The 23444-nt window shown below is 40.5% G+C and overlaps 3 protein-coding genes across 4 annotated transcripts in view; 2 read left to right on the plus strand and 1 right to left on the minus strand.

The window, feature by feature from the left end:
* CACYBP (calcyclin binding protein) overlaps positions 1-1065 on the plus strand; it is a 10301-nt gene extending 9236 nt beyond the window's left edge. Inside the window, exon 6 of one of the 2 annotated variants that reach the window (XM_019648407.1) lies at positions 490-1065. In XM_019648407.1, coding sequence (XP_019503952.1) covers positions 490-651 — 162 coding nt within the window. In that variant the 3' untranslated portion in view covers positions 652-1065. The remainder of the gene's footprint in view (positions 1-489) is intronic. The other variant, XM_019648399.1, reaches the window with a different exon arrangement.
* A 3614-nt stretch (positions 1066-4679) lies between these two features.
* On the minus strand, positions 4680-15756 carry MRPS14 (mitochondrial ribosomal protein S14). Its single transcript, XM_019648420.1, has 3 exons — positions 15687-15756; positions 10638-10796; positions 4680-5129 (listed from the first exon to the last, which is right to left on the minus strand). Exons 1-3 carry the CDS (start codon positions 15729-15731, stop codon positions 4947-4949), a joined length of 387 nt encoding a protein of 128 aa, XP_019503965.1. The 5' UTR covers positions 15732-15756; the 3' UTR covers positions 4680-4946.
* Positions 15757-22792: 7036 nt separating this feature from the next.
* TNN (tenascin N) overlaps positions 22793-23444 on the plus strand; it is a 69053-nt gene continuing 68401 nt past the window's right edge. The window contains exon 1 of the mRNA XM_019647003.1: positions 22793-22802. Within this exon, the coding sequence (XP_019502548.1) occupies positions 22793-22802 (10 nt within the window). The remainder of the gene's footprint in view (positions 22803-23444) is intronic.

The raw sequence follows: 23444 nt of genomic DNA on the forward strand, positions 1-23444 counted from the left end.
TTAGCTGTGGAGGGCAGTGTCACTGGCCCTCATATGTGGGATCCGAACCGGAGCCCTCTGGCGTCCCAAGCCAGTTCTTAACCATCGCGCCACTTGGCTGGCCCCGGAAGCATGCTTTTTAAAAATTAAGACAGTTCGGGGAAAAAAGTGCTTATTTACTTACCTTTTCTGCTAAAAATCACCTAAAATCCCACTGTCCCAAGATCCCCTAACCATTTTGATGACCACTCTTTCGTGCACTAAGTATGGGTATATATTGTCTTCATTAAGATGAGTTTGTGCAGGCTATTTTTATTGTGAATATCTTTGGATACTCTTCATTGTCCCCTTATTTCTACCCCTCCACTTTTACCAATATTGAACACCTCTGATTTGCATCTCTCCATACTTAGTAATCATGTATATAAGACTTCGTCAGTAAATGAGATATATACATACATACATATTTCCCCATAATATGTACTTTCTCAATTATTGTGTTTTCTTTTTAACAGAAAGCCTTCCTATGACACTGAAACAGATCCTAGTGAGGGATTGATGAATGTTCTAAAGAAAATTTATGAAGATGGAGATGATGATATGAAGCGAACCATTAATAAAGCCTGGGTAGAATCAAGAGAGAAGCAAGCCAAAGGAGACACAGAATTTTGAGACTAAAGTCCTTTGGGGGACTGTGATATGGAAATATTGATGTTTCCAGTAAGGACATGTTGGTGAGCTGCACAGATAAATTAAACAGATAACTGTACAGAGGCTTCTTCTAAGTAAAGGCAGTGAATTTTCCATTTCCTACTGGAGGATTTATTTAAATAAAATATGCTTATAAAACACTTCCTCCAAAGACGGTTTTCTTAGTAACCTGGTGATTTTGTTCAAGAAAGGGTAATATTGCTTTCTCACGTGAAATGTAAAGAAACAAGTCTTGCCTGATGAAAATGCCACTTTGTGAGTTTTTTTTTCAGCTGAAAGGTAGAAAACAAAAGTTATTGCTTGTTTTTAAGTTCCTGATGTCAGCTCTCACCAATGTAAGAATAAACGAAAAATAAAACGAATTTTTGCATAAAATGCAAATTTGTATCTGTGCTTCAAGATTGCTTGTAGAGGTTGATCTCTTTTCCACTAGCTGCTTAAGTAATGCATATACCATTCATTACTATGCCCCAGTAATCCAATCACAAATGTTTTTCTGTAGGTTAAAATCTATTTGAATAAATTGAAACTAAGCCTAATCTTGACAAGAGTAGATATCTTGACAAGAATAATCTTGATGACAATAGACTATAGTACCTATTAGTAAGTTTTGCCATGGGTCAGATAGCTTACAAAAAAAAGCATTAACTAAATCAAACATGTGAAAATCCATGTTCAGTAAAGTTAGGTTTTTATTCACTGGAATAACTTGACTATCTGTCCAGGAAAAGTCAGACTTGTATTTAATTATTTTAGAGGGAATTATTCCCCCTAAATTAGGAGTAAGAGCAAGATGCGTATGACCTCCATTACTGTGTTGAATTGGAGGCATTTGCCAATGCAACTTAGAGAACAGAAAGCAATTAAATACATAGAGGAAAAATCCAAAACGATTAACCAAAACTACTGTAAGAATTCAATAAAAGTGGTAGAGTAAAATTTGGTAGGTAGCATTTAAAAATTAACATAAACAGCCTATAAAATAGGAGAGCCGTTACTAAATAATGAACACATTATTAAATCTCTGTAAGTAAAGCTGTGATTTTGACAAATGAATAAACAGACCAATGGAACAGAAGACACAAGGCATATGGACGTTTTATTATGCTTCACAGGTGTTGAACTTTTTGCAAATTGAAGGCGAGAACCCTCCACCAGCAAAAAGATTGCAACTTGCTTTATTGCAGTACTCGCTTTATTATGGTGGTCTGGAACCAAACCTGCAATATCTCCAAGGTATGCCTATAATAGCATTTCAGGACTGTGGTGGGAGAGATGGGCTGTTAGTGCGATATTAAGATAACTCAAAATAACCATATGGATACATTCCAAACAGATGAAAGATCTAAATTTTAAATGTAAAAATGAAACCATATGAGTACTAGAAGACATGGCTAGAATTGCATTATAACGTAAGAGTGCCGGAAAACAATTATGTGACATAAAATCTAGAAATCATAAGGCTAAAAATTGCTAATTTTAACTACATAATAAATGTTTACATGGCAAAAACTCCACAATAACCAAAAACAACATAGCAAGAGGATACCAAAATTGAAAAGATGCTCTCACCTTGTTCAGAAAAGAAAGAAAAACACATACTGTTTCTTACCTTTTATTGGAAAAACTCCTAAAGTTTAACATACTGGTGGTTTAGGGTATAGGGAAATACACATATGGGAATGGAATGAAAAACAAGGTTGGAACCTGTATAGAAAGGTAGTTGGTAATCTACCAGAATTATGGATGTATTTACCCTCTGACTCACCATTCTACTAGGCTTTCCACGCTGGCAAAAATTGGAATGATACAAGAGATCGGAACACCCTAATGTCAGTTAATAGGGGCCTAGCTGAGTAAACGGGTACATCCACACAGGGAGTACTCAGTCATGAAAAGAGGTGGTTTCTGTGTACTGGTATCAGTGACAGCCAGGGTACAGTTGGTGGGAAAGCACAGTGCAGAACGCTACTTAAGGGGCGTGAAATACCTTAGTGTTAGAAAAGGTGCAGATGTGAACAGTGTATTTGCTCACATTTCAAAAAGCAACTGGAAGAGTAAGCCCAAAATGAAGAAAATCTACAAGTTCATAATGACATGAAAAATCATGTTACCTTTGGAAATTGCAAGAGCAGCAACTCATTTACTCTGAAAATTGATAGAAAATCATGTATTTGGTCTTTTTTGTAAGAAATGTATTTCAGAGAAATAAATTGTTCATAAGGAAAAGTTCCTTATAGAAAAATTCTAGCTAATGCAGAAAAATGATGGCATTTAGAACATCACAATCCTCAATGATAGGTGACAGGTTAAACGGTGAACTTTAAATGCAGGGATCAGGCTGAACCCACTGATCAGGCATCACTAAAAGTTAGATCACTAGATATGCGCCCTCTGATGTGATGTGACAGTATACAGCACACTTGTGAAAATTCATTCCAAAAAAATTGGACCTGAATCTAGTCAAGCCTTTGGATGTAACAACCAGTTTATAGGGACAGGAATAAGTTAAAGGACTCATGAAGAAGCCAACAGCCAAACGTTGCACATTCTGTAGGACAAAACTAATGACTTCAACAAATGAATGACAAAAAGGAGTGACACGCAAAGCACCCAAATACATGCATCATGCTTGAACCCTGAATCAAACAAAGGAAAAGGTGGTGGTGGGCAGGGGAGGGGTCCTATCAGCAATATGCCAGAAATCAGCAAATGTGTTGTACTTCAATGACCATTAGTTTCTAGTTGGAATTAGGTAGAGCATTCCAGTTTGTAAGTTGTAATATAAACTTAGGAAATACGAATCCAAGGTTTAACATAATCCCCTCTCATAACTTTGCCTTCACTGGAGTTTCTGACCCTGTTCTCCAGCTGCTCGCTAGACTTCTCTGTTGGGATGACACAGTCATCTCAAACATTGCATGGCAAACCTGGGCTTCCGTATCTTATCTCCCCTAAACCTCTTCTTTCCCCCTCACCGTATTTTCTATCTTGAAGTTGCTTTCTGCCATCTTACCTCGTCACCCTTACCTGGAACTCAAGAGAGCTCTCTGTAGCTCTCAGATATAAGCAGTCTAAGTCTTGCCCAATTTTCTCCCCTAAATAATACTTTTAAAATATCCTCTCATCTCCTTTGCTAATATCACTACCTTAGTTCAGGCCTGAACTAAACAATTAAGACATCCTAACCTGTTATCCAGTTTGTAGGCTTTTCCTCCAATGGCCATCTAGCACGCAGCTGTCAGTCATGGGTAGAGCAAGCTGATGTCATTCCTTAAAACTTCTCCAACAGCTGGTATGTAAGTCAACTCCTTCACATATATGACATCTCCCATGATATGGCCCTTGTCTTAGCTTCATATTTCTAATACATTGAAGTGCCTACAGTTTCAGTTTGATGCCTTAGGCCTTTGCTTCCACTGTTTTCTATGCAAAGAACCTCATTCTTTCCTTGCCTCCTAATCTAAGCACAGGTGTCAACTCCAGTACTTGCCCAATGTCAAGTAGGTGTTTCCATACTGCTATACCTTTTTATCACTGGGCTGACACACGATCATTGCACGAGACAACCTTTTGCTACCTTGACTCATTTCTAAACAGGTGACAAACGTGAATACAGAGAATATACACTATTCCAACACAACTTTTCCTCTGGATAGATGTTTTCTGGGCTTTGTTCTAAGGGCCCTTGAAGATGGAACAAGAAAACTGTGGTTCTGCCTTTTGTTCAGCTGTCACATGAAGAAGCTGAGCATTAGATAATTCAGGCATTAGCTCCACCTTTCAGTGTATTATTTCTCTAACAATGAACTAATAGTAAAGCTGACTGCAGGTCTGGGAATCCGCCCAGCGTTACAAATTGCCATAGATGAGCTCCATGTTCATGAGCTGGATTCACTAAGATAATACTGCTTGAAGAAATAATGGCCTTAAAAATTCAAGAACCCTTATATGTTGCTAAAAAATGAAAAAGGCAAGCATACAGAGCATACTTTCACAGAAAATATTTTTTATTACTCTGCACCATGCATGGGAACCCTATTTAAGTCCAACAGAAAAGACAGTTCACTGACAGCCAGAATTCACCAACAAAATAAAACATCTAAATTTCTTCACTGAAAATTTAAAAGTAATTTACAGACATCTGGTAGACCAGACTCCTATACTGGACTCCTATTAAAACTAGGTTTCAGTCAATTAGAAAAGTCTCTTGTCAGAACCGGTTTCCCTGCAAGCTCCGTGGGTTCTGGAGCTGATTACCATATTGCTCGCTGGACCCCAGACAGTTGCCCGTGGTCGGCTAAGTGACGAAAGACGATACGACTAAGTCTCCAACGCCGCTTCACGCCACGTGGACGGGATGTCATCACACACCGATTTCTGATTCTAACAGGACAGCTATCCCGGGGAAGGGCAGCAATTTCTTCATCAGCCACTTCCTAAGGGAAATCACAACATGCTTAGAGGAAGAGAACATGGGCTAGATTCATTAACATAGCCAGTTTGGCCAGAGAACCCTGGGCACGGTAGTGAACCTTAACCTCTAAGTAGAAACAAACAGACCAAAAAAATGACAAATGTTTGACATGCCCCAGTATGATTTTTAAAAATTTAATTGAAACGTAACATGAGAATCCACAAACCATAAGTGTGAAGTACAGTGATTCTTCACAGACAGAACATGCCAGTGTAACCAGCAACTAGATTAAGAAACAGAAGCTACCAGCACCCCAGGGCCCACCTGTGGTTTTTTTCAGGCACTGACCTCCTGGCTAACCACCTGGTTACAAACACCACAGATGAACTTTCCTTGTTTTGAATTTTATAGAGTGTGCATTCTTTTTTATCCATTTGTTTGGCTTCTTCCATTCAACACGCTTGTGAGATTCATCCATAGTGTTGCATGTGTCATAATTTGTTTGTTCTCATTGGTGGTATTTCATTGTGTGACTATACCATAATTCATTTTTCCATTGTACAGGTGATGGGCATCTGGGTAGTTTATAGTTTTGAGCTATTACGAATAGGGCTGCTAAGCATACATTATTGTTTAAGTCATTTGGAAAACATGTGAATGCATTTCTGTTGTCTCCTATGATTTTCCCCCAGCTTTATTGAGATACAATTGACACATAACATTATGTAAGTTTAAGGCGTACATTGTGATGATTTGATACGTGAATATATCATGAAATAATTACCACAATTAGGTTAGTTAACACCTCCATAAACTCCCTTTTTGTGGTGAGAACATTTAAGATTTATTCTCTTAGAAGTTGGAAGTATATAATACGGTATTGTTAACTATATTCACCATGATGGTGTACATTAGATTCCCAGAACTTATTCATCTTAAAATTGGAAGTTTGCGTGCTGTAACCAACATTTCCCCATTTCCCCCACCCCCAGCCACCATTCTGTTTCTCTTGAGTTCTGCTTATTTAGGTCCCACAGTACAAGTGAGATCACAGTATTTGTCTTGCTCTGTCTGACTTATTTCACTTAGCATAATGCCCTCAAGGTACATCCATGTTATAGCGAAAGGCCAGGATTTCCTTGTTTTATGGCTGGTGTTGGGGGGTGGGTGTGTGTGTCATATTTTCTTTATCACATTCAGCCATGATGGATACTTAGGTTGTTTGCATATCTTGGCTATTGTGAATAATGCTACAATGAACACAGGTGCAGATATCTCTTGTATCTCTATCTAGTGATTTCATTTCCTTTAGATACATACTCAGAATTGCTGGATAATACGTGATAGCTCTATTTTTAATTTTTTGAGGAAACTCCATCCTGTTTTCCATAGTGGTTGTATCAATTTACATTCCCACCAACAATGCATGTACCTGTTGGCCATTTGTATATCTTTTTTCGGAAAATGTCTATTCAGTTTCTCTGGCCATTTGTTTTTTGGAATAATTTTTTTAAATTATAGTTAATACACAATATTAGTTTCAGGTGTACAACATAGTGATTCGACATTTATGTACCTTATGATGCCACAGTAAGTCTAGTAACTGTCACCACATAGTTATAATAGTATTGACTATGTTACCTGTATCCCTGCCCATTTTTAAATAGGATTACTTTTTTTTCCTGTTAAGTTGCATGAGTTCCTTATATGTTTTGCATGTTAACACCTTATTGGATATATAGTTTGCACATATTTTCTCCCATTCTGTAGATTGCCTTTTCATGTTTCTTTTGCTGTGGGGAGCTTTCTGGCTTGATGTAGTCCCACTTGTTTATTTTTGTTTTTTTGCATGCGCTTTTGGTGTCATATTAAAAAATTGAAAAAGGAGCTTTTTTCCTCATGTTTTCTTCTAGGAGTTTTATATTTTCAGGCCTTACTTTTAAGTCTTTAACCCATTTCAAATTCATTTTTGTGAGTAGTATAAGATATGGGTCCAATTTCATTCTTTTGCATGTGAATATTCAGTTTCTGCAACAACATTTATTGAAGAAATTATACTTTCCCCCACTGAGTATTTTTGGCTCCTTTGTTAAAAATGTTTGTTGACCATATATGTGTGAGTTTATTTCTGGGCTCTTGATTCTCTTTTTATGCCAATACCATACTATTTTGATTATTACAGCTTTGTAATAGTTTGAAATCAGGAAGTGTGATGCCTCTAGCTTTGTTGTTCTTTCTCAGGATTGATTTGGGGTCTCTGAAGTTCCCTGTGAATTTTAGGATTATTCTATTTCTGTGAAAAATGCCATTGGAATTTTGATAGATTTCACAGGATCTATAGATGGCTTTGTGAGTGCTGCCATTTTAACTATTAATTTTCTGAACCATGAACATAGGATATCTTTTTATTTATGTCTTCTTCAGTTTCTTTTATCAATGTCTTATAGTTTTCTTTCACCTCCTTAAATTTATTCCTAGGTAATTTATTGGTTTTGATGCTATTTTAAATGGCATTGTTTTCTTTATTTCTTTTGCAGATAGTTTGCTAGTATATACAAATGCAACTAACTTCTTTATGTTGATTTTGTATCTTGCAACTCTACTGAATTCATTGATTAGTTCTAACAGTTTTTTGGTGGACTCTTTAGGATTTTTTATATATAAGATCATATTATCTGCAAACAAAGACAGTTTTACTTCTTCCTTTTTGATTTGTATGCCTTTTTCTTCATTTTTTTGCCTGATTGCTCTGGCTAGGACTTCCAATACTATGTTGAATAGGAGTGGAGCGAGGGGGTAACCTCGTCTTGTTCCTGTTCTTAGAGGAAAAGCTTTCAGCCTTTCACTGTTGAGTATGATGTTAGCTGTGGGCTTATTATGTTGAGGTGTGTTCCTTCTCTACCCAATTGGTTAGGAGTTTTTAATCATGAAAGGATGTTGAATTTTGTCAAATGCCTTTTCTGCATCTGTTGAGAAGATCATATAATTTTTATCTTTCATTCTATTAATGTGGTGTATCACATTATTGACTTGCATATATTAAACCATCCTTGCATCCCAGGGATGAATTCCACTTGATCATGGTGTATGATCCTTTTAATGTGCTGTTGAATTTGGTTTACTAGTATTTTGTTGAGAACATTTGCATTATGTTCATCAAGGATACTAGCCTGTAGTTTTTTTTGCAGTGTCTTTATCTGGCTTTGGTATCAGGGTAATTTTGGCCTCATAAAATAAATTTGGGATGTCCCTTACTCTTCAATTTTTTGGAAAAGTTTGAGAAGAAGGTTAGGTGTTAATTCTTCTTTAAATTTTGGTAGGTTGTATGTTTCTAGTACTTTATTCATTTCTTCGAGGTTACCCAATTTGTTGACATGTAATTATTTATATCATTCTCTTAATGATTCTTTGAATTTCTTTGGTATCAGTTGTAATGTTTCCTCTTTCATTTCTGATTTTATTTTTTTGGGTCTTCTCTCTTTTTTACTTTGTTGGCTTGCTAAAGGTTTGTCAATTTTGTTTATCTTTTCAAAAAATCAGCTTGGAGTTGCATTGATCTTTGATCAAAGACAAAGTGGTCTCTATTTCATTTATTTCTACTCTGACCTTTGTTATTTCCTTTCTTCAGCTGACTTTGGGCTTTGTTTGCTCTTCTTTTTATAGTTCTTTGAGGTGTCAAGTTAGGCTATTTCCCACATGCAATCTGAATCATGAAGCTATGAAACTTCTGGGCTGAAGATGAAGTAGGAGGAAATGTGGTAGAGATGAGGCTGAAGAGGAAAGGTAGGATCCCACAGAGCTTTGTGACATCTGTGGTAAGGATTCTGACTGATGGAGAGGCAAAGAGGAGTGATCAGATGAGATTTACATATTTAAAAGGCCATTTGTGATGTAGAGAATGAATCTAATAAAGGCAAAAGTGGCTGAGGGGAGGAAAATGGAGATTACTGCAGTAGCTTGTGCCTCGGTTTTGTCAGTTGAGATTTATTGTTACATATGTGCTTAAAATGTGTGTGTGTGTGTGTGTGTGTGTGTGTGTATGTGTGTGTGTGTGTGTGTGTGTATTCACTTTAATCTGAAAAGTATGACTGACCCTGTGCTAGACTGTGGTAGAAGCAAAATAATTAACATATTAAAAGTACGTAAATGAGAAAATGCATATGAAAGCCACTACATTAACAGAAATAGTAAGCATTAAGAATAGTTTCTGATCTACAAAACCTTATTCATCTGTTGCTATTATGAAATACTTAAGAGAATTATATGAAACAACACAATTAAGTCAATGAATGGTAGACAGTAAATGCTTTAGGAGGAGCTAGGAGAGAAGAAATAACCAGGCTGGAAGAAGGAAATCAGGTTTCATGGAGGCAGACCTAAAGAATAGCTGCAAATTATTTATTTATGGATGTACATAGTATGTATGTTTATGTATGTATAATATGTGTGTGTGTGTATACACACACACACACACACACACACACCTCCTTGTTCCCAAAAATATTTAAGGCAGTTGACGATGAGGAAATTGGGGCAGAGGGGAAATAAGACAAAAGTATGTGCTCTGAAAGCCTGTAAGTGGGTTAGAACTGGAACATAAATTTGACCTGTGAGCTACTTGGCAGGCAACACAGAGCCATGATCAGTTCCCACGATTCAGTCTCTGCACAGCTATTGCTGGTTCTCATACCAGGTATGTTTCTTCTGGGCGTCTTCATAAACAGTGGCCTCCACAACATCTTGAGTTGAGAGTGCCACTTCTTGTTAACTTTCTAAAAGTAGGTAAGGACCTTAATGCCATCATGGTAAAAGCCATAACAGAGTGGTCCAGGGCACTGTTTATTGCTCATTTGGCTTAATCTGGATCCATAGTAATGAATGGCCTGTGTATTATTCTGCCAATTTCTACAAATGATATTTTATTTTTACTCGGAGCTTTGGATAAGTTGAGTCGCCTTGAGTTTGAGTTACTCCCTGATGAGACTTTTGAGTTCAGGTATTCTATACCACCAGTTAGGTGCAGGTCCTTATGCTTCAGGAAGTAAAACAGGGTTGACATCCTTTTATTCGAGGTAAGGAGTCTGATAAGAAAGTAAACCTAAATTGAAAGCCACCTCAGCACACACAGGTGGGTGGGCAGAGGAGTTTAGTTGGCAGGCTAGGAATGGCACTGGGTGAGGAACACATGGTCCCATGCATCAGCAAAGCCTCCCAATGCCTTGAGCATTGAAAGGTTGAGATAAAGTGGGGGAGAGAGTTGAGATAAAAATAACTGCCCAATTTCTGTGTGGTTATCATGCCCCAGTACTTTCTAAGCATCGCCTGATCAAATGGTTAAAAGGCTTGTTAGGAATGAATAGTTCTCATTAAACTGAAACTCACCAAAACCAGTTTCAAGGGTATTCATTTGTGTTGCCTGGAAGTATTTGATCATATTCTCCAAAAATTACAGATAGTCATAACAAACAGTATCAAAAGTGATCTGTTATGAGTTAATAATCTTGGGTACATAGGGACTTAATTAGCTAACCTGAAGGTCTTTTGGCAAAATGGTATTCTTCCTGAGTGAATTGATCCGTAGCCTCTCATCTGCATATTCATAGGCTATTTTCCGTCTCTTCACATCACGCAACATTTTCCAGTCTACATAGTAACCTCGAACTTGACCTGAAGCTGATGAAGGAACCATCTAAAAGAGACAAGGATCAAGTGAAGGATAGTCAGATCCAGGCTTTCTCATTGTCGTCATCCTTTGATCCTCTTTCAGTCACTACTTAAGTAAGACCAAATTTTTAATAATTTTAAATAGACTTAATTCAGAATAAATAGCTTTTATGGATGTAGCTTAAGCCCAAATGGTGGGAATTAATACAATGCCAATAATGTGTTAGAAGGTGAAATATTTTCTGAGATTTTTCATATAATTCTGTTTGACCTTTACTTAGACTAATAGTTATATGGTTCAAAATGCAAAAAAGTATAAAAAGACATACAGTGGAGTCTTCCTTCCACCTCATCCCTCATGTGCCCAGTGACTTCTGTCCGCCTCCCAAAGTGTCCACTGTTACTAGTTTCTTCCAAAGATTTTTTTTATGCAAATACATTTTACATTCTGTCTCATGCTTTATCCTTCCCCCCTTTGTTTTTGAAAATACATTTTGGAGATGGTCTTATATCCATATGTTAAAAAGCGTCCTCATCTTCTTTAGGTTGCATGACTTTCCACTGTATGGATGTGATAGGGCTCAGGAGATACTGTCTCAGAATATGGCACCTTGGGCTGGCTGAGTGGCACGTTGGTTAAGAGCTGGCTTGGGATGCCAGAAGGCCCCGGTTCGGATCCCATATATGAGGGCCAGTGACACTGCCCTCTACAGCTAAGATGCTGAACAACAGCTCAACCTGGAGCTGGGCTGCTGTGAGTCGCCGGTGACGGCTTAGGCTGCAGCCCCTGCTGCAGTGGGTTGCCATGGGCTACCGTGTGTAGCCAGCAGCCAGCGTGAGCGGCCGTCAGAAGCCAGCGACTGATCTGCCTCACCCAGGAAGAGCGCAATGATGGTGCCAACTTGGGCCAGTGAAGCGACGTCCTCCACAACTAGACTGAAGAACAAAAGGACAGCAACTTGTCTGTTCCCCTTCCCCCAATTCCCCAATTAAAAAAAAAAAAAAGTATGGCACCTTGGCATACTGACTGTTGCAAGCAAAAGAAATTTGAAAAATGGCGGGCAGGTGGGACAGGACTTTCTGACCTTCCCCTGAAGCAGGTCATAAGACCCTCTAGTGGGGTGGGGTGGGGGTGGGGGTGAGGAGTGTCCTTATCTCTGAAGGCAGGGACACAGAATAATGTGAACCAACCAGCCTTGGTAAGTTTCCCCTAGTTTACACTTAGCTCATACCCTTTGGCCTATCACATTTTCCTGTGACTCTCCACTCCTTATCAAACTTAGCAAAAAATACTCAACTTTAACTGCCTCTTTAGGTCTTCATTTCTTTATGAAGGCTCCCATGTCATGTAAAACTTACACATTTGTATGCTTTTCTCCTGGTAGTCTGTCTTTTGTTACAGGGGCCCCAGCTAAAAACTTAGAGGGGGAGAAGGGAATGATGTTTTTCTTCTCCAGAGATGCATCATAATTTAATCTGCAACCTACTGGTGAGCAGCTAGACCATCCCTCACCATTCATCATTATAAACAATGCTGCAGTGAATAACATTTCATATGTATTCCTGTAAATCAGCAGGATAAATTCTTGGAAGCAGAATTGCAGGGTCAAAGGGTACTCTGAAATGATCACTGACCTACTATTTCTTAGCATGAATTGTCCAGTAATAAGGCAGTAGGCTCCTGTGGTCACACGTTTACATGGTCATAGTCTACAGTTCTGACTGACAGGACAGGCATCGAGAGTATAGGCCACTAGATACTCAAGTACCTCCCAAACCAAAGTGAACATTACATGTCAATTAAATTGCAGCTACAGAAAATAATGACTTCCAATAACAGCTGTTCATAGAACTGTATATACAGCATTATACAGAATATAAAACTCAAAATGAGAATACTATACTAGAAAGCCAATAGTTTTTCAATTGATTAAAAAGATAAACTCAGTGACTTCAATGCTAAAGTCTCATGGGAAAATACAGTAATTCTAGTCACCTTTTGGAAATAAGAAAAACATGACCGGAATTTTAATACTCATTTGACACATGAATGAGTCAAATGAATACCATGGTCACCATGGCTGCAAATAAGTGTCGTTAGAAAAGGGGCTTCAGCAGGGCTTTGAAGGACTGACAAATTTTGATACAGTTGGGGGGTTGGGGAGAGAAGAGAAGGTGAAGTTTGTCCAAACCAAACAAGGAAATGAACAAGATATATTTATAAGCTCAGGGGAGATCATTCTGGGTAAATTCATGTTGAGGGGCAATGCAAGGTTTGCTTTTACCTATGAAACTGAAAGTTAAAGAGACTTAAAAAACAAACATTTTTGCCTTCAGGTCTTTTTCAGACTATTCCTAATCAACTTCCTCTCTTCCATGTCCTAACAGGTTTCTATTTAAGAAAAAAAACAACTTTCATTCTTTTTTGTGTAACTTTTTTCTTGACTATAAAAGCAATATTTTTAAATTAATTATTTCTGTGAATGTTTTATATCCTTTGCCCGTATTTCTATTATATTGTCAGTATCTTCTCATCAGTTTATAACAGTGCTTTACACATAAGATCACCGTCTATTCTGTGTTGCGTGCATTCTAGCCTGCCCCGCATTCCTCTTCACCTCCTAAAACTCTTCCATTGGGCCCTTTTCAGCTCATGGTCTACTACCATCAAAATCGCCTAAATCCTCAATTTCTTCTCTTGATATCTCCTTCAGATTTTTGCTCTAGTTGAATTTTAAATCGCTCCTAAAAGTTTCTCCCGCAGCTTTTTTCTCCAACAGCTGGGGGCAGAGGCGGGGTAGGGGTATTCCTTGCTCTTCCCTGCCGCTTCCAGACCCTTTCCTTCCTGAAACTAGGCTTTGCCTCACGCTGTCGGGTTCTACCTCCCACCACCCCTCACTGTTGCAGGCATCTACCGCAGCCCCTGCCACTCCCTTTCATTTTTCGGTGAATTTAGATCGTGGCTCACTGTCACTCTGTCCAGTATTCTTCCTGTCTTAATTCCTGGTGATCTCAATATACATGAAGTTGTACCCTGATCTTTCCATTCCTTGAACTCCTCTCCTCCAGTGATTTTTGTCTCCCACTCTTTTGCACCTATTCACTTCTATGCACTAGGTCTTTTATTACTAATAAGTGGTAATTAATACCACATCTTAGTAAGTGGTAAAAATTAATAATTTCTATTACCTCAGTTTTGTGTATCTCATTCTCTATCACTTCTTTCTACCTTGCGCCTTCTCACACCCCAATTAGCAACCCCGTTAGGACTTTTAATCCATTGATCCTGCCAGCTTTTCACTGTTTCAGCTTCTGATTTCCTGTCTCCCCTTTACCCAGCCCGAATTCCGTGGTCTGTAAATACAATGTTGACTTGCATACACCCTCAACTCCCTGGCAGCTCTCACTCCACCATACTTGCTCCATTTCTTGCCATTCTTCTTCCTGTGTACTCCTGACAATTTTACACTATCTCCTCTTTTTCCTTAAACCCCTGACTCCTGCTCCCACATCCTCACACTCAGCTGATGACTTGTTCTTTAATTATGAACTTAGAAGCAATCAGAAGGGAATTGCCATCAACTCCCACTACTGCATCTACCCACTTGCCAGCACCTGTAGTCAGGTGCTCTTCATCCCCTCCTGTAATTAGAGATGCGTTCTGTCCACTGTCGCAGCCACTGGGCACACATGGCTAGTGAGCACTTGAAATTAGGGCAACTGGAAAACGTAATGCCTGATGTCATGTATTTTAAAACTCTAAACTGAAGCATTGTAAATATTAACCAACTTTATTGTTTTGGGAGGACTACAGTTTCTGTTTTAATGGTGGACAATTTAACATCCAAACTGAGATGTTCCCTAGATTTTGAAGATCTAGGATGCAAAACATAATGTAAATATCTCATAAATCCTTTTTATAGATTACATATTAAAATAGTATTTTGAATATACTGAGTTAAATATTTTATTAAAATTTCATATTGTAAAAACTTTTTGATGTGCTGCTAGAAACTTTTAAATTACATATGTGGTTGGCATTATATTTCTATTGGACAAGACCGCTGTTACAGATGAGGTGTTTGTGTCCGTGAGACCAAACAATCGCACGTGAGACGCATCACCTCTTAGCCACACAAGGAGCTTCAAAGAGTCTTCCCTCTCCTACGTCATCCATTTTTCCCACTACTACAGAATCTTTCCCTTTCCCACAAAAACATGTAGTTACTTGGGTCATGTTAACACACACACACACACACACACACACAGCACCCACTACCCCTCCATCTTTCTGCCCTCCTTTGCAGCAAAATATCAATGTTTTGTCTGTATTCCTAGCCTCCACTGTCTTGCCTCCCATTCTCTGGTGCGCACTTAGGTCCCCAGCACGCCACTGAAAGTGCTGTATGATCAAGGTCCTAACAGCCTCCACTATGCTAATAAATCCAGCAGCCAGTTCCCAGCCCGCCTTTTAATTGAGCTGTCACCTTGGAGTACAGTTTGCCACGCCCTGCTCCTTGAGACTGTCCTCGCCTGCCTCCAGGCCACCAGTCCCTGGCCTTCCTCCTCGCTCGCTGAGCTCCTTTAAAGGCTCCTTTGCTCGACTCGCATCTCTTAACGTTGGAGTCCCTGGGGCCTCAATCCTCGGATCCCTTCTCTTCGCCACTTAACACTCGCTTCCTTATAAACCGGAGTCAATTTGCAGCTTTCAATGCTAGTCAGTCATGCGTTTACGAATCACAAATGTGTATCAGCAGCTCGGGCCTTCCCTGAATCACCTGAGGAGGAAAGTGGGCGGAGGGAACCCCTGGGACGGGTCCGTACGGGGCGATACAGGAGGCAGCGTCGTGGGGGACCCGCGGGCTTGGGGACTCAGGGGGGGGGGGAGGCGTGGGGATCAGAGCGCGGGTCTGACCTGTCGGACAGTCCGCAGCAGCGAGCACAGCATGGAGGCCGCCATGTTGTCCGACGCCGTCGTCAAACTACGGCAACTTTATTGACACTGCCGAGTGCACGGACCCGTGGGGGCGGAGTCTGAGCCGCAGGGGGCGGGGCATGGCGGCGGGCGGGTCTTTCGCCCACGGGAAGGAGGATTTAGTTATTGGATTTGCGTTCACAGTATTTACACGGAATTTGGGCAAATTGCAAACCTGGGAGCGTAGTGTTGATAGGAGCAGTCAGAAGCTCCTCACTTTATTGCTCCCATCACTTACACACTCTTAAGCTGCCTTAGATCCTACCCACCTCCTTTCCTGTAATGGTGATAATGATTATGTTGATGGTGGTGATGATAAAGATAATTCCCATTTATGTCTAGGCTGGATATATATTATTTTAAATATGTACTGTATTGGAGGGAGAGCATTGCCATTTAAAAGCTGCTGATTTAAGTCTGTAGAACAGGAAACTTTCAGGTCATCTTCGTAGGGATGTCCTTGGTCTGGAATGAACCCTGTGAGGGGCCCCTTTCCCTTGTATGAATGAATGTAAGGCAAGTGCTATCAAGGCGCATATGTTAGGCTATCAAGGCATATATGTTAGTTTAGCAAAGACCTGTATCTTAGATATGTTGATGGATGAAATGAGGAGATACTCATGTGCTATTTACATCTACATCGTTGAGCTTCGTGGGAAGAGAAGCTGAATGCAGACTTTTTTCTTTAGAGTTCCAAGTTTATTGGACCATGCCTAATGGACTAGGGAGGGACTGACTGAGGCCAGCTGGCAGGAAAGGACAGCATAAGTGCCTGTCATGGTACAATCAGAAAATTCCTGGACCAGTGTCAGGCAGGCATCTATTCTAATTCTAGCCCATCTAATGCCTTTTTCTCCCTTCCCATGTTGTGGGTCATCTTCTGTAGGAAACGGGTGAAATGCACAACTTTGGCACAGTGGCTTTTTGCTTCCTTTCTGTAAAACTAGTTCTGAAAGCATCTTTAAGTAACATTAGTAATTACCAAAAAAATTGTTTTAAAATATACACAACAAAATTTATCATCTTAATCACTTTAAAGTGTACAGTTCAGTGGCGTTAAGTACACTCATATTACGGTACAACCATCATCACCATCCATCTCCAGAACTTTTAATCTTCCCAAACTGAAACTAGGTACCCATTAAACAATAACTTCCCGTTCCCCTGTACCCGCGGGCCCTGGCAGCCACCATTCTGCTTTCTGTCGCTATGAGTTTGACCATGACCTCATATAAGTGGAATCGTACATGGTCCCTTTGTGACTAGCTTCTTTCACTTAACATGTCTCCAAGGTTTATCCATGTTGTAGCATGTATCAGTGCTTCATTGCTTCTTATGGCTGAGTAATAAGTACTCCATTGTATGGCTGGACCACATTTTGTTTCTCTGTTCTTCTGTAGATGGACACTTGCTTCGCTTCTACCTCTCGGCTATTGTAAATAATGCTGCTGTGATCATGTGTGTACACTATCTGAAATAGCATTATTATCTTACTAGGCTGTTTTTCACTTTAAGAGAAGAGATTAAAGCACTTTAATGACTGGTAAGATAGGAAGCTCAGAGACAGTGACGTAATACTCCAGGGTCTTCTTTAACTAATTGTGTTGGTTTTATAAAACAGCCTGAGTCCTCCCCCAACGCACCCTCCTTCGTTAGTGTGTGGGGAAGCATGGCAAGGCCAAAAGAAGGCTCACTTTACCTTGAGTTCTTCCAAGGACTCTGCAGTTCTCCTGGGCCATTTGACAGAATGTGGGTAAGGCTGTTGGCTTTACGGTCCTGGAATTCTAGAATCGGGAGAACCATCATCATTCATTCATTTATCTAATCAACACATTTGTATTAAGTGCCTGTTCTATACCACAGTGTATGTGTGTGCGAGGTGGGGTGACGGAAAAAAACAAACCCCTGACCTTCTGATGCCTATTTCAATTATAGATTGTGATATAGGTGGAGAAATCCACCATTGCCATTTATATTGCCTGTGATGTTTCCATATAGTCTTTCCTTTGGAGGCTTAAAAGGTATTTTGGGTGAACAGTAAAATTTAAGTTAGATGTTTTGAGATTTGATTGTGAGAGACTGTTCTAGTCAGCACATTGATTCTAGGCCTAAGAAGACAATAAGAACAAATGTATAGATGATGAAATTGAGGCACAGAGAGGTTAGGTGACTTGCCAAGATCACAGAGCTAGTTCTGGGCCATGGCCCACAGTCCACACTGTCCTCTGGAGAAATGATAGCTCAAGGACAAAGGAGGCCTGACTTCTGTCATGGAATCCTTACTTATAAAACTTATTGGTAGGTTAATGTACAGATTTTGTGCAAATTTAATCAATACTTCAATGAGATTTTTCTTAATAAAATATATGTGTATATATATGAGATTTGTGGAAGAAAAACCAAACTAATAGTCTTGCCCTACCAGATATTAAAATGCCATATGTTATAAAGCATGACTGAACTAGTTTGGTACTGGTGACAAAATCAACAGACAGGTAAATTAACTAGAATAGGTTGGCCAGAAAGAAAACCTCAGTATAATTACAATTTGGTTATATATTAAAGGAAGCATAAAAATCATTGAACAAGTGGTATTAGAATAACTATTTAAAGATTTGAGGAAATGTTTTAATTATATTTTTACCTCTTGCCATTTATCAAAATAAATTTTGATAGTCTGCAAACTAGGACATCACCTTTTTGCCCACCTTTGGAGTTGAGCTGAAACATCAGCGTTCTTGATTCGAAGGACTTTAGACTCAGACTGGAACTAAACCGTTGGCTCCCTGGGCCTCCCCTGTGGCAATTCACCCTGCAGATCGTGGGACTTGCCAGGCTCCATAATTGTGTGAGCCAGTTATTTATAATAAATCTCTCATATATATAAGATTTATTATATATGTATATGTACCACACACACACACACACACACACACACACACATTCATTCTAAATGGTAGTTGTGTAATACCTACTTTGAAAATTGAAATAATTGACACTTTGGCTTTCTAAGAACTGGGACCATTATCATCTATATGTGATTAATAACAATAGCTGTAATAAACCTGCTTAGAATGCCTACTATTTATAATTTTAAATTATAGATTTTATAGAATATAGATTCAGTAAACGTTCATTGCAGTTGTAATATTCCTGCCCTTAATGTCTAACGCAAAGCCTGATATACATTACCTCCTTCAGTCTCCATAAGAATCAGATTAGAAGGCTGTAACTGTCTTCAGGGTAAAGAGGAAGCCGTACAATACTTGTTTAGGATTCTCTGTCCTTGAGAAGCTGCATCCTTAGTAAGGCTGCCTTATTTAAAAAATAAGGAAGGAAATAAATAAATAAATAAATAAATTTTAGGTAAATTAAGAGTTAAATGTTAATAAGCCTTAATAAAGATGAATATGTTTTTAAACCCAAATCCCAGTAAACAAGTCTCAGAATGTCTAAAAACATTTCAAGTATTCAACCTCACTACTTTCCAAGAGAATGCAAATTAAAATGATGACATAATTTAATCTAGCAAAGTAACAAAGGTTTTTTTAAAAATCCAGTGTTCTCATGGGTGTGGAGAACTGGGTAATTTCACATTCTGGTGGTAGAAATATAAATTGGCATAATTTGTCTACAAAGCAATTGTCAAGAGTCTTTTCAATGTTTTTTATCTATTGGCCATCTTGCCACTTTTAGGAATCTAGTCCAAGGAAATACTGAGAAACTCCAAAATTTGTATACAAAGACACCTACCATGGGATAACTTATAATAAGAACAAATAGGACCGGCGGAGTGGCGCAATGGTTAAGAACTGGCTTGGGACGCCAGAGGGCCCCGGTTCGGATCCCACATGAGGGCCAGTGACACTGCCCTCTACAGCTAAGATGCTGAACAACAGCTCGACCTGGGGCTGGGCTGCCCTGGGTTGCGACGGCGTAGGCTGCAGTCCCTGCTTCAGTGGGTTACCATGGGCTACCGTGTGTAGCCAGCAGCCAGCGTGAGCGGCCAGCAGCTGCAGTGAGCAGCTGTCCAGAAGCCGGCGACTGATCTGCCCCGCCCGGGAAGAGACCAATGATGGTGCCAACTTGGGCCAGTGAAACAACGTCTTCTACAACTAGACTGAAGAACAAAAGGACAGCAACTTGTCTGTTCCCCTTCCCCGATTCCCCAATAAAATCTTTAAAAAAAAAAAGAACATAAATAACTTAAAAGTCTAACAGTAGAGGGAGAGTTAAATGAATTCAGCAATAACGTGTTCTTATTCTTCTTTTAAAAATCTGGTGGGTTCCAAAATTGTAAATATACATATTTACAGATATAGGCATAGGTGCAGATTAGATAGATAAAAAGCTAAAATGAAATATACTCAAATACTAAGAGTAATAGGTGAATGAGAAGATTACTGGTTATTTTTATGTTCTTTAAATTTTTCCAATTTCCCCATAATTTACATGTATTACTATTAGATTGACAAACATGTTGAAATTGATTTAAAAATATTAACCTGTTCTTGTTTTTATTTCTCTGTTATTTCACCCAAAATATCTTTAAAATGTGTTTCTCAAGGGGCATAAAGTAAAGAGTCCCGCTGTGGTCGCTGTCCTTGGCAACAGGCCTAGTCACAACCCTAGACAAAGTGGGAGAAATTAAGAACTCAGGATGCTCGTTATTCATATCTATCACTAGGTCATTCACTCCCACTTTGGGCTTCATTTCTCTGACGCCTCTGTGTCTACCATCCAATAAGCTGATAAGTCGTCGTTTCTTCGGCACCTAATCTATACCTCATACAGGATCAGTCCTTTCCTTAACTCCTGTTTTGTTTTGTTTTTAAGATCATTAATTAATCATTCCTTTTTATTATTCTGTGACAGGTAAATAACAGGGCCCCCTTGGCTGAAGCCCTTGGGAGGCGCACAGTAAAATATTTACTTGGTTGTGCACCTGTCGCTCGAGCCCTTGCCTGGCCCAGGCTGACTAGTATCTGACTGCTCTCCCCACTTGGCCTCTGCACTGCTTCACAACACGGGTTCTCCAGGAGGGCCTCCAGGCCTAGGCCTCCCACCTATGGAGGGCTGGATATGGTTTGCCTTAAAAGAACCAGACATCTGGGGCTTTCGGTAGTCCATGTGTGAGGTCAGATATGAGGGGCACTACAAACAGGAGGAAGGTGGGACTGAAGGAAAAGAACACGAGAAGGAAGAAAGGCAGTGAGACACATGCATGCACACACATGCACACATATGCATGCACACACGCACGCACGTACACACACACACAAGCACACACACATGCATATGCATGCACAAACACACACATGCACACATGCACATTTCAACTCTGGCTCTGAAATGGTATGATGGGTAGTCTGACTTCATTAATCACCACCAGCTGAGTAGTAACTCTCTTGGTGTGCCAGCTTGGCTGTGGAGTGTGGGTGGCCTTAGCATGCACGTCTGGAAGTGCCCCAGCTAGCAGCCTCTGCCTAGGATGGGAGTCTCCTCCTGGAGCGATTGTTGTGCACAAATTGAACACAAGGTGGCAGTAATACAGCACATCTGAGCTCCAAAGCCTGCAGGGCCATCCTTGCTGGGTTCCCACACAGGCCTGATGCAAACTGGGAGCACACACTTGTCCTCCAAGTAAGAGATCACGTTGACATGTTGCCTATCATCAGGTAGAACATGTGTTTGCGATTGAGTTTGTTTCCTTTGTAAAAGTAACAGGCAGGACAGGCTACATGATTTGTAGGGCCCAGTGCAAAATGAAAATGTTGGGCCCCTTGTTCAAAAATCAGGAAAAAGTTGCTGTAAAAAATACTGAACTATAAGAGCTGAGCTCAGGTGCAGTGAGACAGTTCCTTGGGCTTGCCTCAGGCACTGCTCCCTTCTTGCCTGCGAGGTTCTCTGAGGTGACACGGACACCTGTGGAACCAGAGGCCTGCTGGCACACATGCGTGGCTGCCTAGTGCAGGGCGGTGGGTGCCCTTGGGGTGGGTGACACCTCAAACCAGGTCCTTGTGTCATGGAATAGTCCCTAGCACACAGTATGCATTCAGTAAGTGTTTGCATGAATGGAGTTTGCTTATATTTGGTGATACCTTGCAGATTATGGTTATCAGCAAAGTAGCGATTCGACTTGGCCTCTCATTCATCTCAAGTCTGTCTTTAAGGTTTGATGTCAGGCCGAGGGTCTCCCTCTCTGATTTGATCTGGGATTCTGTAACAAACCTCAGCCTCATGCTTTCAGTAACCACAGGGGTTCGCTTCTGGAAGACGGGGAGCATTGGCAGTAATGAAGGGAAAGGGTGACTCAGTAGGAAAAGCTGATGTGATGAAGCAGAGAGCAGGCTCATATTACAGAATCCATGTGACTGTGCGGGGCGCCACAGCTACCACCGGGCCTTTTACAGGCTTCTCCTTCCCCCTTTTGCTTCGTTTAGTTATCCTTCACCCCTCTCTAGCGATAGGTTGCCCTCCAACTCATATTAGTTTTCATACCGGGGACAATCAGAGAGGATGGGCATCACCTCGTCATTGATGATGATACTATTCAGATTAATACACCAGGGCCAGCTTGTTTCTCTGAGGGCAAGAGACCAGCTCAACTCATCTCCCAGCCAAGTCTCTGCAGCTGCTGGCTTCTGTCAGTGGCTGGAATCTTAGGGCTTTCTGAAAGCAGCCACACAGTGTGTGCCTGCAAAGTGTTTCTGCCGAGCACAGTCTCATGCAGACGTTTGGAGGTACACAGCCAGGGTAGCCATCTTTGGTGCTCTTGGCCTCAGCCTGAGCAGCCATTCCTCTTTGCAGCCCACACAGACAGGCACATCCTCCTGTAGCAGCGCGCTCCCTAGTACATGCCGCCCACCAAGGCATCTGCTGAGGTGCCTTCCCGTACACCAGGTTCATGCACTCACCAGGCACCCCACACCGTCTGCAAAGACCCAACTTGTCTCCGTCTCCCTCTGTGGTTATGTTTAGCCAGATCCTTCACATGTAATTGTTTCTGAAGCTTAGCTTTAAACCTCTCCCCAAACCATAGCGGTATGGCAGAAGGTGAGACTGCCAGGGTTTTTAAAAGAGTCATGATGCCTGGCTTCCCCTGGCCCCAGGCCATTTTCTCCTGGAACATTGTGGTGGAAAGGAGGACAGACATTTTCCTGCACTTTTCTGATTTTTTTCCTTCTGGAACATAAATGAGCGCATGGTTCGTGTGGCGCCAAGGCTGTGTAACAGAGGCTCATCATAGAGGCTATTGGATGGGCTGCGGTTGGTTTTGGGGTTGGCTAGACCAAGAGGATTCCTGGGGGATATTTTCTGTCTTTTGTCATTGCTGAGGGGATGGCTGTAAAAACCACGCAAAAATAATGATGGCCTTTGAAATTCTGGGTTTAAAATCCAGCTCATTCAAGTCAGTGGTGCCTTGGGGTAGAGGACATATGTTTTGATGAGAAATATAGTCTTAACAGGCCATGCTCTGCTTCCTGTCTCCAAATCTTGACCGTGTAGATCAAAACTCTGGACCCTTGGCCCACAGTGTTTCTCAATTCCCCTGCAGGGCTGGGAGGCTCAGCCAGGTACAGCCAACACATACACATTTGTCTTCCCCACTGACCATAAAGGCACTGGATAAATAGCCAGCTGCTTTACTTTCATCCAAGGACCTCCAGCCTCTGGCCCCTGCTTTCCACTCCACTG

This window comes from Hipposideros armiger, unplaced genomic scaffold, assembly GCF_001890085.2.
Source record: "Hipposideros armiger isolate ML-2016 unplaced genomic scaffold, ASM189008v1 scaffold_6, whole genome shotgun sequence".
Taxonomy (NCBI): domain Eukaryota; kingdom Metazoa; phylum Chordata; class Mammalia; order Chiroptera; family Hipposideridae; genus Hipposideros; species Hipposideros armiger.